This window comes from Mustela nigripes, chromosome 12 (assembly GCF_022355385.1).
Source record: "Mustela nigripes isolate SB6536 chromosome 12, MUSNIG.SB6536, whole genome shotgun sequence".
Taxonomy (NCBI): Eukaryota; Metazoa; Chordata; class Mammalia; order Carnivora; family Mustelidae; genus Mustela; species Mustela nigripes.
The window spans coordinates 148,600,217-148,614,528 of NC_081568.1; the positions used below are offsets into that span (position 1 = coordinate 148,600,217).

The 14,312-nt window shown below is 50.0% G+C and overlaps 1 protein-coding gene and 2 non-coding genes across 13 annotated transcripts in view; 2 read left to right on the top strand and 1 right to left on the bottom strand.

The window, feature by feature from the left end:
* The window catches only part of TRIM41 (tripartite motif containing 41), a 15,083-nt gene extending 1,949 nt beyond the window's left edge, over positions 1–13,134 (bottom strand). For 2 of the 11 annotated variants that reach the window (XR_009407153.1, XM_059416216.1), the window contains exons 1-5: positions 7,996–13,128; positions 3,164–3,259; positions 1,009–1,272; positions 422–444; positions 95–222 (exon numbers count right to left, since the gene is read on the bottom strand). Coding sequence is in view for 9 of the 11 variants with exons in the window: in XM_059416216.1 (XP_059272199.1) it covers positions 95–222; positions 422–444; positions 1,009–1,272; positions 3,164–3,259; positions 7,996–8,805 (1,321 nt within the window). In the remaining 2 variants the exon portion in view is untranslated. Of the gene's footprint in view, positions 1–94; positions 223–421; positions 445–1,008; positions 1,273–3,163; positions 3,260–7,995 lie in introns of those variants that run through there. The other 9 variants (XR_009407154.1, XM_059416219.1, XM_059416221.1 and 6 more) reach the window with 7 other exon arrangements.
* TRNAV-CAC (transfer RNA valine (anticodon CAC)) lies at positions 10,682–10,754 on the top strand. The gene has a single exon. It is a non-coding gene; the product is annotated as a tRNA-Val (tRNA).
* Positions 11,123–11,195, top strand: TRNAK-CUU (transfer RNA lysine (anticodon CUU)). The gene has a single exon. It is a non-coding gene; the product is annotated as a tRNA-Lys (tRNA).
* Positions 13,135–14,312: the final 1,178 nt, after the last annotated feature.

The following is a 14,312-nucleotide window of genomic DNA, read 5'->3' on the forward strand; positions in this document are numbered from 1 at the left end:
CCCCCCCCCCCACCCCGCTCAGAACCCAATCAGAACTCAATCTCAGGTTTGTAAAGGGAAAGGCAAAGGAAGGTCATAGAAGTGACCTCCCTACCTCGGGCAGCCTGACAGAACATCCGGCTCATTTTCCTCACGATGGCATCTGTCAAGAAGTCATGGCTATGGGGTTGACACGGGTCAGGGGACCAGACCTCTGGGGGCTGCAGCTGTACCTCTTCACACCTAGAGGAAGGGGACCGGGCAGGGGGTGGGACCATGATATTCCCAGAGGGAAGAGCAAAAGCTGAGGGGAAGGAGAGGAGGGTCCAGGAGGCAGAAACTCAGGTCCTGGGGAAGGAAGGAAAGGAGCGGGATATCCAAGAAAGGTAGGGATGGGGAACCAGATGCCACTGGGTCACAGAGGAAAAGGGTGGCAACACACCTATTGAAAGTCTCCTTGATGTCCTGGGAATAACAGAAACAAAAAGAGGGAGAGGGAAAAAGAGACAAAGAGAGAGTCAGCTGCACAGAGACAGCTCCTTTCTCCCAATCTGATTCCAGCCAGAGAAAGGACTGAACTTGAACAGGGAGTAAGAAAAAGCATCCTCAAGGCCCTCAATAAGCGTATGTCTATCTCAATCATCCCTATGCCTCAGCACACCTAATTCATCTCAATTTGTTACAAGACCAGTAACAGAATTTTCAACCCCAGTAAAAGAATTTTCACAACATGACTTGTGAATCTTTTTCAGGATATCTCGTCAAAAATTCTTTCCTCAACTCTCCTTTAAAACCCTCATTCTACAATTGAATCTTCTTTCTTTTCACTGGGTATAATCACATGCACACCACATTTGGCATTAACTCTGTCCCCAGCCTCAAAAAACCTTTTGGTCTTAGGTTAAATCATTGTGGGGTCCTCTCAACGAGGAGAGAGGCAGCTCTGAACAGACGTTTGGTAAGCACTGCCTGACAGAGCAAATAGGGGTTTTGGGGAGAAGGGGTGATAAAGAAGGGGACACTGCTCACCTGGAGCAGCCGCAGGCCCCCCTGCTGGCTCCGCTCCTGGGCCTCAGCCAGCAGGCGGCTCAGCTGGGCAGCCTGCTCTGCCAGGCGGCTGGCTGCTGCTCCTGCACGCCCTAGCTGGGCTTCATGCATCTCTCGGAGGCGCCGCTCCAACCCTGCCTGCTCTTCAGCCAGAAACCGTGTCAGCCGCCCGAACTCCGAGGCCACAGCTGCCAGCTCTGACTTCATCTGGCTCTGGGATGATGCAAAGGGGATGGTGGATACCACCTCAACACACAGAAACATAAACTTCCAATTTTGCAACTGCTGCCCCTCAACCAAGGTAACGGAGCCCTACATCCCAAATGGAAAGAGGCCCCTGTCCCCTTCCCCACCTCCCAGCCTTACCAGGCACCACTCCCACACCCCCAGCACACTGGTCTCAAACTCAACAATTTCCGTCTGCAACTTATCTCCACCCTGGCTAACTAACTTCATTCATCTTTCTCGTCTAAGTTTAAAGATATTCCTAGAGAGAAGCCTTCCCTCCCCTCCAGATCTAAATCAGGACCACCCCCATAAGTATCCTTGTATATGATGGCATTAATCTTAATTTAAAATGTTATGTTTACATTGAAGTATCTTTTAACATCCTTTACCACCACTGCATAATCTCTGTTTACCACAAGGTCCTCAGACCCTGGAAGAGCACCAACCACAAAGTAGGTACTTAGTAAGAACTTTTTGAAAAGAATGAATAAAAAATTCAGGAATCAGGGCGCCTGGGTGGCTCAGTGGGTTAAGCCGCTGCCTTCGGCTCAGGTCATGATCTCAGGGTCCTGGGATCGAGTCCCACATCGGGCTTCTGCTCAGCAGGGAGCCTGCTTCCCTCTCTCTCTCTCTGCCTGCCTCTCCATCTACTTGTGATTTCTCTCTGTCAAATAAATAAATAAAATCTTTAAAAAAAAAAAAATTCAGGAATCAAGATGTCAAGTTAAGATCTTGACTATACCACTAATGACCTGAGAAAAGTCACCTAATCCTTCTAAATCAGGAATCTAGTGAACTTTTCCTATAAACGGCCAAATAATATTTTACATTTTAACAGCCAAGAAGCAAAATCATGGGCATCATGGTGTAGGTACTTCTAAATGTAATGACAGAAAACTGCTCACTCTCATCCCATTTGCCTGGGCTGGTGACTCTTAGATAAGGGCATGCTTTCCACCCATCAGCTAGAGACATTCTTGGGACATAGTATAGCAAGCCAGAGAGGGGAAAGGAAGTTCTGACTGACCAAGGGAGTGAAGGAAGTCAGTTTCACCCTCTGTCCCAGAGACACTCAAATCCTGACATCATCTCTCTGTAACCCAGGACCCCAGAAATCACAATCTGAGTATCTGACTAGAGGAAAGAGGACTCCCAGACTGATTCCACCACTTGGTCCCTGGCAGTCACCAGCAGCACAGTTCCTAATATGTAGGTGCAAAAAATAAGCAAAAGCCCTAGAAAGCGGCAAGACCCCTCACTGGCCAGGGCAGTAGGCACGGGAGAGATGAGGGAAGAGGCCTGGTCTCCAAAGCTCAGTGCCAAGGCATTCTCAGTGCTTGCTGACCTTACAAAAACGGGTACAGAGTTGGGGGTGAGGGGTTGATATTAGGGGGAAAAATATCGAAAAATACTCTTTGGGGAGAGGTGCTCAAGAGAAACAGCTGAGAAACACTGAACTAGAAAAGACTCAGTCTCTGCCATGCTAACAGTCACAAATTCCTATCCTCCATTAAACACCCTGGTCCCCCCTCTCTTGCTCAGAACTTCTCTGATGGCTGTTACATGGATTTTCCTTGCTCACTTCTGCCCTCTGTGCTATCTGGTGTGGTGGGGACTGGGCCTGGAGCAAGGTGTCTGGTTGGTAAGCCTGCTTTTTTGCAGCCCTGGGCCAGGGACCCAACCTCTCCTCACCAGGCCTGCTACCACTCTATTTTGGAACCTATGAACAAACACTCTACTATCCAAAGCCCCTATCTCTTCCAGATCCTAAGAATATGTCTACTTCTCTCCCAGGCCTCGACTGCCCCTCTTCAGGGAATCTAGCCACCACTCTTGAGCATAGGCAGCCTATAGGCATTCCCTGCCCTGATTACAGAGCCAGTCAGCCCTATCAAGGACATTCACCCACCTTAAGCTCTGTCACCCGCCTCTCCTCCTTGGCCTTCATCTTCTGCACAGCCTCTAGGTGCTTCCTCAGTGGTTCCACATGCCCCTGCAGTTTGGCCTGAGGGAATGGGAAAGGAAGGTTAGAGGCCTGGGATAGGAGAGGCACCTGCTTTCAGTGCCCATCTGCCCCATCCTCCCTGCAGTGCACTGGGGCCCAACGCCTGATCCCCAACACAGGTATCAAATAAGCATCATCCTCTCTTCCTCCCCTTTCTTCTCTTGATGACAAATGCCTCCAATACTCTGCCTGTACCCTGTAGAGAAGCCATGTACAGAACCCCAGATTCTCTAAAAGTAAGATCCTGAGGACTACAGAGCTCCATACTCAGAGTTGGGATGGACCTGGCTTGAAGCCCTCATCACATGAAGTCCTCCTGTATGATGTTCCTGCCTATGGTCCCTTCCCCCTCATTAGCAATCTTCCTTATAACTTTCATCTCTAAAAAACTTCTCTGACAATTTTGTTCTTGTCCTAAAGATCCTTCCATGGTTCTCCACCATCTGCAAAATATGAGGCCCTCATTGCCTCTACGTTTCTAGCCTCCTCTCCTACACTTCACCCTTTCTAATACAGACTCTTAGTTTTAGCCACATAAAACTGTCTTTTCCTGAATGTAATTCTGTATCTTTATCCATGCTGCTGCCTCTACCTGGGATTGCCTTTCTCCATTTGGCCCAAGGCATTCTTCCTTTAAAACCTAGCTACCCGGCCATGGTCCAGATCCTCCCTGCCCCCACTTCCTATCACCCCAAGGAACATGAATATAACCTTTTTAATACTTCTGAGGCACTGTAATGATTTTTAAGTATGCTTCCCCCAAGACACAGGGACTCCTGGGGGCAGGGGACCCACATGATTTCTATGCCTCTCTGTCCATTTCTCTCCCACTCACTTACTAAATGAAAAACAAAAACCCTCTCTTCCTCTGGTTTTAATCTTCACAGCCAATATGCATTGAGCTCTATGTTCCAATCACTTGTAACAGAATCTTTTTTCTTTAAAAAACTGTTAGAGACCAGAGATGGGCCCAACCTGTTTTCTTCCCTTTTCAATGTCTCCTACTACTTCTGCCTTTCTCTCTCCTTTCCTTGAGAGGCAGTACAGGGCAGAAGAGCTTAAGTCTAGACTCCAATCTAAACCTGAATGTATCCAAGTGACCTGATGCAAGCTACACTTCAAGTTTCCTCACCTTACATGGGAATTGGTAATAACAGAATCTACCTAATGGACAGTATGCTTCACACAGTTTGGCATGTACCAAAGATCAGTAACTGTTATCTAGTATTCTCTACCTGTGTCTAAGCTGCCAATGACAACCTGATAATGACCCTTGAACTAAAGGGGTTACTGACCCACAGTACAACAGGCAGTTGTTGCACAGGATAAGTGGTTGTAGAAAAAACTACATTAAAAATATTACAAGCAGGGGCACCTGGGTGGCTCAGTGGGTTAAAGCCTCTGCCTTCGGCTCAGGTCATGATCCTAGGGTCCTGGGATCAAGCCCCACATCGGACTCTCTGCTCAGCAGGGAGCCTGCTTCCTCCTCTCTCTCTCTCTCTCTGCCTGCCTCTCAGCCTACTTGTGATCTCTGTCAAATAAATAAATAAAAATCTTAAAAAATATATATTACAAGCAATCACTAACATGAAAGTAGCATGAACTACAAAAAATTGTCTTTTCATACTGATGAGGGAGCAGGAGGCTGGCTGAGGACAAAGCAAGAGCTGGCGCCTTGCACCCCCCCCCCTTCATCCACTCCCCTCCATATGTGTGGCATTCCTCAGGCACCCCTGACTGCCATAAAATGATAAATAGTTAACTTGCTGAGATCACAATCCTGCAAGACAGGAGTCTCCCTTGGTTTACAAATGTCCTTGAGATTACAACAAAGAAGTTACCTTATCAATAGCCCAATTTCCAGGGACACAGAACTCAGTTCCTCAAGCCCTAATGTCACCCTCCCCTCCATGAAAAACGGAAGGAGGTGGAGGTAGAAGGAAAAGTAAATAAAGTTAAATTTCTTCTAAACCTAAATCTCATTAACAAGGATGCTTGATAGCAGGAATGTAACATTCCACCAGACTTCCAATTGTCTTTACTTGATAGTAACCAGGCCTTCAATATCCTGATAGTATTCTTTGCCCCAATAGCCCTTCTGAACACCCCTTTGTCCTCACCTACCCAACTCCTGTGTATATAACCAGCCACTCCTCACAACCCGGGGCAGCAGCTCTTCCTGCCCACGGGTCCTGTCCCCGTGCTTTAATAAACCACCATTTTGCACCAAAGATGTCTTAAGAATTCTTTCTTTAGTCATCAGCTCCGAACCTCACCCCACCGAACCTGACTTAGGTTCTGGGACTTCATCAATACTACTTTCTACTTTTCTCCAAATCTACTCAGAATTTATGATGCTTAAATTTCTCATTTAATATTTTTCCTAAATACTGGAAAATTGACAAAAAATTGATAAGCACAAATCCAAACAGAGTACTATTTAAGAAAAATTATCATGGGCTTTCAACTTTTTAGGAGCTTTATTTAAACATCATTTGTATTATTACCTATTCAATAAAGAAATACTTCTACAAAACAACACTGTTTCAAGCTAGTGCTAGTTAATGTACATATTTGAAAAGGATTAACTATCTGCCCATAACATAGCCTGTAAATTAGAAAAGGAATCACTCGATTTAGTTCTATATAGTAAAACTTATGTATTTACATTTGCTGATCAGTTAATGGCAGATTATTTGCATCTCTATGGCCTCCTCAAACTGCAGAGCCCTACTGGGCTGGCATACAACAGATGTGGCTAACACAAATTAAAATCCAGTTTCAGGGGCGCCTGGGTGGCTCAGTGGGTTAAGCCGCTGCCTTCGGCTCGGGTCATGATCTCAGGGTCCTGGGATCGAGTCCTGCATCGGGCTCTCTGCTCAGCAGGGAGCCTGCTTCCCTCTCTCTCTCTCTCTCTCTCTCTCTCTCTGCCAGCCTCTCCGACTACTTGTGATTTCTGTCAAATAAATAAATAAATCTTAAAAAAAATAAAAATAAAAATAAAATAAAATAAAATCCAGTTTCAGAAGCTCTTCAGAAGAGTCCCGTAGGAGGAGGGTGGAGAAGGGGTGGAACACCCATGAATAGTCCACCCCAAGATTCAGTTAACAAACTGACGGTCCATTGATGTGTATGGTTAACTAGGAGCCAAAAAAAAAAAAGAGGTAAAAAAGGACAAAAGGAGATCACAACCTTCCCCAATAATGCAGGGTTTAAAAAACAGGTGATGTTACCAATGCAGTGATTCCCATGCTACACTGGGCTTTCTTAAAGATATTCTGATATTCTCCCTGTCTCTGTCTCAGAATCTCGAGGGGTAGGGCCCACTGTACTTTTGAAAACTCCCCCAGTAACTGGGACAATCACTGCGTGGAAGAAACAGTTACTTGTCATGAAAGGATTTTAGGTTTGTCTTAGCTGTACTACTCATAGCTGAGAAGTTCTAGACTGGTTCCTCTAAAATGAGGGTAATGATAAGATTACTTAAATGAGGTTACTGTGTGAGATGATACAAAAACATGGGTCATAACACAAAAAAGTTCTGCACATGGGAGCTACGCTCTCTTTCTCCTGGACTCACTATTTCAAACCCATCCCAGCTTTCACTAAGTATTACTGTTTGTGCTGGCTGTCTTATAGGTAGATCTTCACTTATATCCCCAAAGACTGAAGGCCAGAAGTATGGTGCAAAGTATTAACCAAACTAGAATCAGACTCTAAGAAGTCACATGTCAGGAAAGTTAAACAAGACATCTAAATGGTGGTGACACTGTTAACAGTATGCAGGGGCACAGGCACAGGGGAGGGGGATCATAACCAAGTCCATCACTTACTAATAACTGTGTGGCCCTGTGTATATTACTTAAATCTGTTTCCTAATCTGTAAAACAGGGATAGAAACTATATCAACTTACACAATTGTTTTGAGTTTTAAATGAGACAGTCCATGAAAAGTGCTTAGTACAGTTCCTGGTGTACATCATAAGTTAACTGTTAGGTAAAAATTAACTTTTAATCCTGGAGAAATTAGAGTTCCAAAACTTTCAGAGATGCCTGAGTGAATATTCGCAAGTGCAGAGCCCAGTCTTCTGACTTAAGAAGCATCTCCCTTTTCCCTGCGTTCTCAGGAAAGGTAAGTTCTAGTCAGTACATTAGACTGATGCAGATCCAGCAAAAGTCCGTGAGGAGAAACAAGCCCTATCAGGGGTTAGGTGAGAAGCCCATCAAACGGCAAGTGTAGAGTATCTGGGGTATGACACTAGTAATCATTTCTACATTCCTGCTCCTTAAGGCACTTTCTTTTTCCTTGAGGTCCCAAGTCCTTCCCAACTCTAGGGGTCTGAGTCAAGGACAGAGTGAAGACTCATCCAGAGGAAAATCAGACTGGTGGTAAAGCCTGAGGAGCCTGTCACCTGCACTCCTATACTTAAGAGACACTGGAAATGGGAAACAGGAGTGCTTTCCCTAAGAGATGCAACCCAATATATGCTATCACCTGGGCTTTGCCCAATTTCTTTTGAGGAAGCCAATCTTCCTGGTCTTCTTCACTGTTCTGCTGTCTGTGAGCAGGATCCTTCTCAGTCTAACCCACCTTGAGGCCAGTGAAGTGCTAAGAAAAGGAGAATCAGAGCACCAGGGCTTGAAGTTCTGGGGTTAGGAGGGGACATGTTTCCTTTTCCCAGCTCCTCTTTCTTCCTCTCCACCCCCACTCAGCTCCCATCCTCTACTTCTCTCACCTTATACTCCTGCACCACCTCCTCCAACGGCACCACGCTGTGCTGTTTGTGGCTCCTGGATTCTCGGCACACCACACAGATGGCCTCTTCATCCACCTCGCAGAAGAGCTTCAGGGCTTCCTGGTGTTTGGGACAAATGCCCTGCTCGCTCCCACGGCTCCCTCGACCAGGAGTTGGGTGCATCTGCCGAATCACCTGGACCATGTTGGCCAGCTGCAGGTTGGGGCGGAAACTCCGCCTGGGAAAGCTCTTTCGGCACTGGGGGCAGGTGAAGCACCTCCGAGGGGCTGGAGGTGGGGGCAGTGGGGTGACGGGGTCTAGCTCTTCTTCCTCGTCCTCCTCCAGCACTTCCTCCTCGTCCTCCTCATCCTCCCCTCTCAGATCCTCCTCCATGTCCCCCAAGTAGTAGTCCAAATCTTCCTCCTCGTCCTCCTCCTCCCACACGTAGTCCATGTTGTCCCAGTTGGACCCTCCCATGCCACTGGTCCAGAACACACCCTCCTCTTCCTCCTCGACCTCCTCCTCCATGTCGCCCTCATAGTCTTCATCCCGCATGGGGGTGTCCCACCCCCCACCGGCCCCCACAGCCTCCACTTCCTCCTCCTCTCCGTCCTCCTCTTCCTCCTCCCGGTCCAACTCCTCTCTGTCCTCCTCATCCTCCCCTCCCCACAACTGGGTTACACACACTCGGCAGAAGTTGTGCCCGCAGCCGATGGACACGGGGTCCGTGAAGTAATCGAGGCAGATGGCGCACACCGCCTCCTCCTGAAGGGTCTGCACAGGGTTGGGTGCCATGGCAACGGCAGCCATCTTAGTGTCCAGTCAGCCAGTGTAGATGGGCGGTGGGGGGGGGGGGGGGGGGGGGGTCTTCCCTCTCAGACGCCCTGACGACCCGGCCCCACCCCCACCCCGCCTCTCCACACCTTGCCTCAAGCGCGGACAGAGGAAGGTCCTCCCGACAACCCACCCCTCCACACAGAGTTCCCTACTCCTAGACGACAACCGTGTCTCTGCGAGTAGAGGGGACAGAGCTCAGCGTTAAAGCCAAGTCCCTCAGGTGGCCCTGAGTGCAAATCTGTCCCAACGTTCCCTTGGCCTCCTCATAAACCCCCGCCCCTCCTCACTTCCTGGCTCCGCCCCCTCACTTCCGGTCCTCCTTCCAACACTTCCGGTGTCTGCGAGTCTCCTAAGCTCGCGAGTTCCCTCCGCGGTAGCGCTACGCCCCCTTCTTTCCTCCCGGGCCCCCGGGCGACAGGAAACGGCGAGGAGACGCTCTAGCAGGCACACGGGAACAGGGCGGGAGGGCTAGAACGATGGAGGCCCACGTCTCTGTAATATGAAGGAGCAGGGAACGCGGACGACCTGGAAGAACCGGCCTCCCCCATCCCCCGCCACTGGAGGCAAACTTCGGGGAACGGCGGAAGCGCTTAGCGGCCGTCCGCTCTCGGTGCCGTGACCGCGTCGGCCGGGCGCCATTCTACTAACCGAACACGGAGGACTGCACCAGGGACTCCCCACAACCGATTCCGGAAGCGGAGGGGCGGGTCCCGTTGAGCATCCTCAAGTACTTCCGGCCCTTCTAGGCCGCGGACTTTGTTGTTTAGGAACTCAGTTCCTCAGAGACGGCTTGGGGCGGGGATCGGAGTCCTTGCCCATCTTCCCTCAGCCAGTGGGCGTTTCCACACGCGGTTGAGGAACAGCCCTGCGCTCGCTGCCGTATCGTTCAGACGAGTCGTCCAACTGCTCCTCCGTAAAGGAGGAGCGAAATCATGACCTGAACATTCACACAGTGGAACACTCTTTAGCTGTAGAAAGGGAATCCTCTTCAGGATATGTCGTGAGGTGAGGAAAGCGAGGTGCTGAGAAGTGTCATGCTGCCGTGTGCAACACTGGACAGGGTGTAGGGTGTATCTGGTAACTTTGTCGTCCTGCGTTTGCTCATGTAAAGGGCACGCTTTCCTGTTACAGGGTTTTGTGAAATTAGAGTCACCGTCATTTCAAAGTGGTTAGCAGGTTGCTGAGCGCACGGTGGGTGAGTTCGGGGCCGTCGGTTCATTCGATGAAGCTCGGCGCTGGGCGCCACGCACGCCCGGTGCCCACACCGCCTCGAGGTGTGCGTGCGCGCGGCCCAGCCTGAGGGCAGGGCGTCAAACCGGGTTTGCGGTGCTCAGTTTATCCGAGAGGCTCCCGTCCAGGCTGCGGGACTGTGTGACTAAAAGTGCCGCTTTGGGACTCAGGGCGTCTCTTTGGGGCGACCGAAGCAATGCCCGAGGCTTCTGAAGAATTTCTCCTTTAATGAAACAAGACAGGGAAGCCTGCAGGGGCAGTGACAGGAGCGTCCTTCGCGGGCCGACTTCCCGCGGAGCGCCGGCCGCCGCCGCGGGATGCCCGGACTGGGCGCGCGCGCTACTCACCCGGTCCTGGAGGCGCTTTGCCGCCCGTGTTGATGCGCCCGGAGGACGTCCGCTTCCTCAGAAGGGTGGCCGAACACGCCCGAACCAGCAGTGCTCGTGGGTGAGCAATCAGACGAGGCCGTACCAGGAGAAATGTGGCCGCGAGCCCCGAACACAGCTCGGCCGCCGGCGCAGGGAACCCCTGCTGCTCGGAAATCCAGGCTTCGCTCAATCGGGTCTCTCCCGACCCTGTGTAGCTTCAGGGTGGTGTTTGCTAGCGCGCCCTGCTATCGGTTTCCGTAGTGTAGTGGCTATCACGTTCGCCTCACACGCGAAAGGTCCCCGGTTCGAAACCGGGCGGGAACAACTTTTAGTCTGCAGTCACTTCGCGCCCCTCATGCACCCCAAGGAGGGGAGGGCTGGGATCACGCAGAGGAGAGGACGTGTGTACGTCTCCCTCTTTTTCTTGTTGGGAGACAGGCAGTAAAACGGGACAGTGCGGAGCGCGTCCTCCATAAATGCTCCCATGTAAACTGAGGCTCCCTCCTCAGCTGATCTCGCTCTTCCCCCGCAAGCGTGCGCAGAGCCTCCTCTCCGGGGTTGGGGCAGCCTTATCGTCGGCTTCTCTAGTCCTAGTCACGAGGACGGTCGGGCACACAGTAGGTGCTCCGTATTTGCCTCCTCCCTGGTGAGCATTTTAGTCTTCTGGGATAGAGCAGGAAACATTCGCGTGTGCCCGGCTAGCTCAGTCGGTAGAGCATGAGACTCTTAATCTCAGGGTCGTGGGTTCGAGCCCCGCGTTGGGCGCAGATTCTTTTGAAAAGGGAAAATAGAACTTTTGAAGCAAAGAAAGTCTAGAAATGAGAGTCTCTCCAGACCGGCAGCGAGTGGAACTCGGCCTCCCTGGCCGGGCGCGCGGGAGCTAGGCAGGTGGCTCCCCGCGGCCCAACAATAGACTGCTCCCAGCGCACGGCCCTCTGGCTGAGGCCGCAAGGACCGGGTCGGTGCTGCCCGCGGATAAGTTAACGCCCGAGGGCCTGCTCCTTGGGCCACCATTCCGCTCACTGAAATCCGCCCGCCTACGATCAACGCGGATGGGGCCACTTCTGTGGACTGGACTGGCAGTCCGGTGTCTGCGGCGCGCAGGAGCACAGGGTGCGGTGGGGCTCCTGGAAGCCGCGGGGGACCCAACGGCCGCCCGATTCGCGACCACTTTACTGGGTGACTGAAAGGCTGAGCATTCTCCCGCTCTCGCCGCGCCCCGGGTCTTGTTCCGGGGACACAAGAGTGCTCTTACCGATGGGAGGCCCTCCTCTTCAGTACATTCCGCTTTTTAAGGGTCCATCTGTTGGGAAATGTTGCCACTACGCAGAGAGGCATGTAAAAATATCCTTTATTTTGGAAACCCTAGCATGAACATCGTCAGTTTACTGGTCTCTTCGGAAAATTCTTCGTTAACTTCAGTTGAGCTGCTTTTCCAGTCCTGCAAATTCAGTCCGTTTTCTGGTTTCTGTATGGACGAGTCTCCGTGGATACCCGTCAGACCGCAGGAGAAGTCTATCAGGCACGCAAAGCTGGTTTGCTGGACTTGCTAAGCAGAGGGCTGAATCGCCCTCAGTCTTGAGAATCCTGTGTCCAATACGGGAATTGGGGGAAGTTTAGCCTGACACCTTATAAGGGCAGTCTGGACAGGAATTGCTCAAAGTTTGTAAAATAGGCGGATTTGCCTATTTGTACAGTCCTACCTGGCTCATGGGAAACTTACTGTTACTGTATGGTCTTAGCTTGGAATTAATGGTTCTAAATAAGCTTGTGTCCCAGGACTTTCAACTTTGACATTTTTTCTTGAACAAATATTTGTGGATTCATTTGCAAATTGTAGTTTCAGGATTTTAATTTTTTTTTTTAACCTTCTTCCTTGGAAATGGAAAACATCCTAAAAGATCCTGGCTTTCATTAAGGGGAAGCCAGAGGGGACAGGCATCCCATTGCCATCTCCCAGCAAGCTAGGGGCATCCTTTTGCTACAATTCCTGCTTCTCTTTCCCCTCCACTGCTTCCACGGTTGCCCCTCCAGCGAGGCGCAAATGGGAATCCATCTGGTTGTTATGCCCGAGTTTTCGCTTCCGAGAGACCACCAAGGAGCCAAGCACCAATGCAATCACACCAGGGTTTATTTGACAAGTTTAAGCTTGGGCCCAAGTATACCTGACACAGCAGAGTAGGGACTTGGATCCTGAGCCAGATTACAGTCAGAGTTTTTAAAAAGCAGAGTAGGGGTGGACTCGGCGGTGGGTGAGGAAAAAGGGGGTTATGATGATGTAAGTCTCTAAGGAATTTTGGAAGTGAGGTCTCCAGGACCTTGAGGGGCCAGCTTTTGTCTGGGGAAAAGGTTATTCATTATCAGTAATAAAAATCTCCTCATGAGACCCTTTAGATGTATATCACTGGGTCATATGTTTGGGAATGATTGCTGACACTATTTTGGAGGTTTAGAGATAAAGTTTCACATTTCTCCTATCAAGTGTCCTTGTTAGTGAGATTTAGGTTTAGAAGAAATTTAACTTTATTTACATTTCCTTCTGCATCAGCCTCCTTTAGTTTTATGGTGGGGAGGGCAACATTATTGTTAAGATAGCTTCTTTGTTGTAAATCTCTAGGACATTTGTAAACCAAGGGAGACTCCTGTCTTGCAGGATTGTGATCTCTGCAAGTTAACTATTTGTTTTTCTTTTAGGGCAGCCAGGGGTGCCTGAGGAATGTCACACATACTACAGAGGGGAGGGGAGTGGGTGGAGAGGAGGCACAAGGTGCCAGCTTTTGCTTTGTCAAGATGGCTGTGCTTATGTCAGGGCTAGACTCGAGGTGGGTACAGCCTTGTTTTTCTTGGCCTCCACATGGTAAGTGATCGCTGCTCTTAGCACAAAAGAGGCAAGCGCTGATCAGTTCAGACATTCAGCAAACACAAGGAAAGGAGGAGTTTGGGTCTTTATCCTCCTTGGCGAAAGTGGCCATATGGAGGCAGAAAGACTCTCTCTGATTTACCTTTCAGAAGGTAAATCCTTCAGGAACGGTGACCAGAAGGTGTGATGGGAGTGAGACTGAGTCAGAGAGAGGAACTGGAGATACACAGTCCTGTTCTAGACAGGAAACAGTTAGCACAGCAGTGGGAGGCAGTAGTCAGATGGGAGAAGTGGGTGAAGGAACTAGGTGCATGGTTTATACCTGGGCAGGAGAGGGGGCTCCTTGGGTTCTGCTTTAGATGGTTTAGTAACAGAAATCAAAGTCTGAGGGCAGGAGTACGGCCAACACTGACTCCACTTTTGGCCCTCCATCCTCTTCAAGCCAGGGCAATGACCTCCCTCCCACTACATGTTCCAGGCCCGTGGAGGTTAATTAATGTTATGACACAGAATTTGGGAAGGCTTGTTCTGATCTTCCCTAAAGTGGCACACAGGAGGCACCACTCTAGGTAACTAGTAGAGATCCTTTGATGTACAGATGGCGCCACTTTAGATAACTACCCTCTGACCTCACCACCGTATTCCTCATTCCATAAAATCTAGGGATTAAGGTCTGGACTGCACAAAGAATAGCTGTGGAGAATGGCCCAGCACCGCCTGGATGGTCTGTCCCCACCCATAGTCCCTCAGTAAGTTATCCTGAATGAAACTCACCATAAGCGATATGGAGTGGCTTGCTTTATTTTTCCTCTCTTAATGTGCCTTCTCACTCTAGAGGATACATTACTGGCTCTCCACCTTCTAACACTAAGGAGTGGAGGGGGGGATGAGAGAGAAGTAAGGAGTTCAGTCTTGAACAGGTTGGACGTGTCGAAACGTCCAAGACATATGTATCTGAAGCTTGGGGAGAGCTGTCTTTGCTGGAGCCACAGATGGGTGGGGTAGAGGTTGGGTCAAGCTGT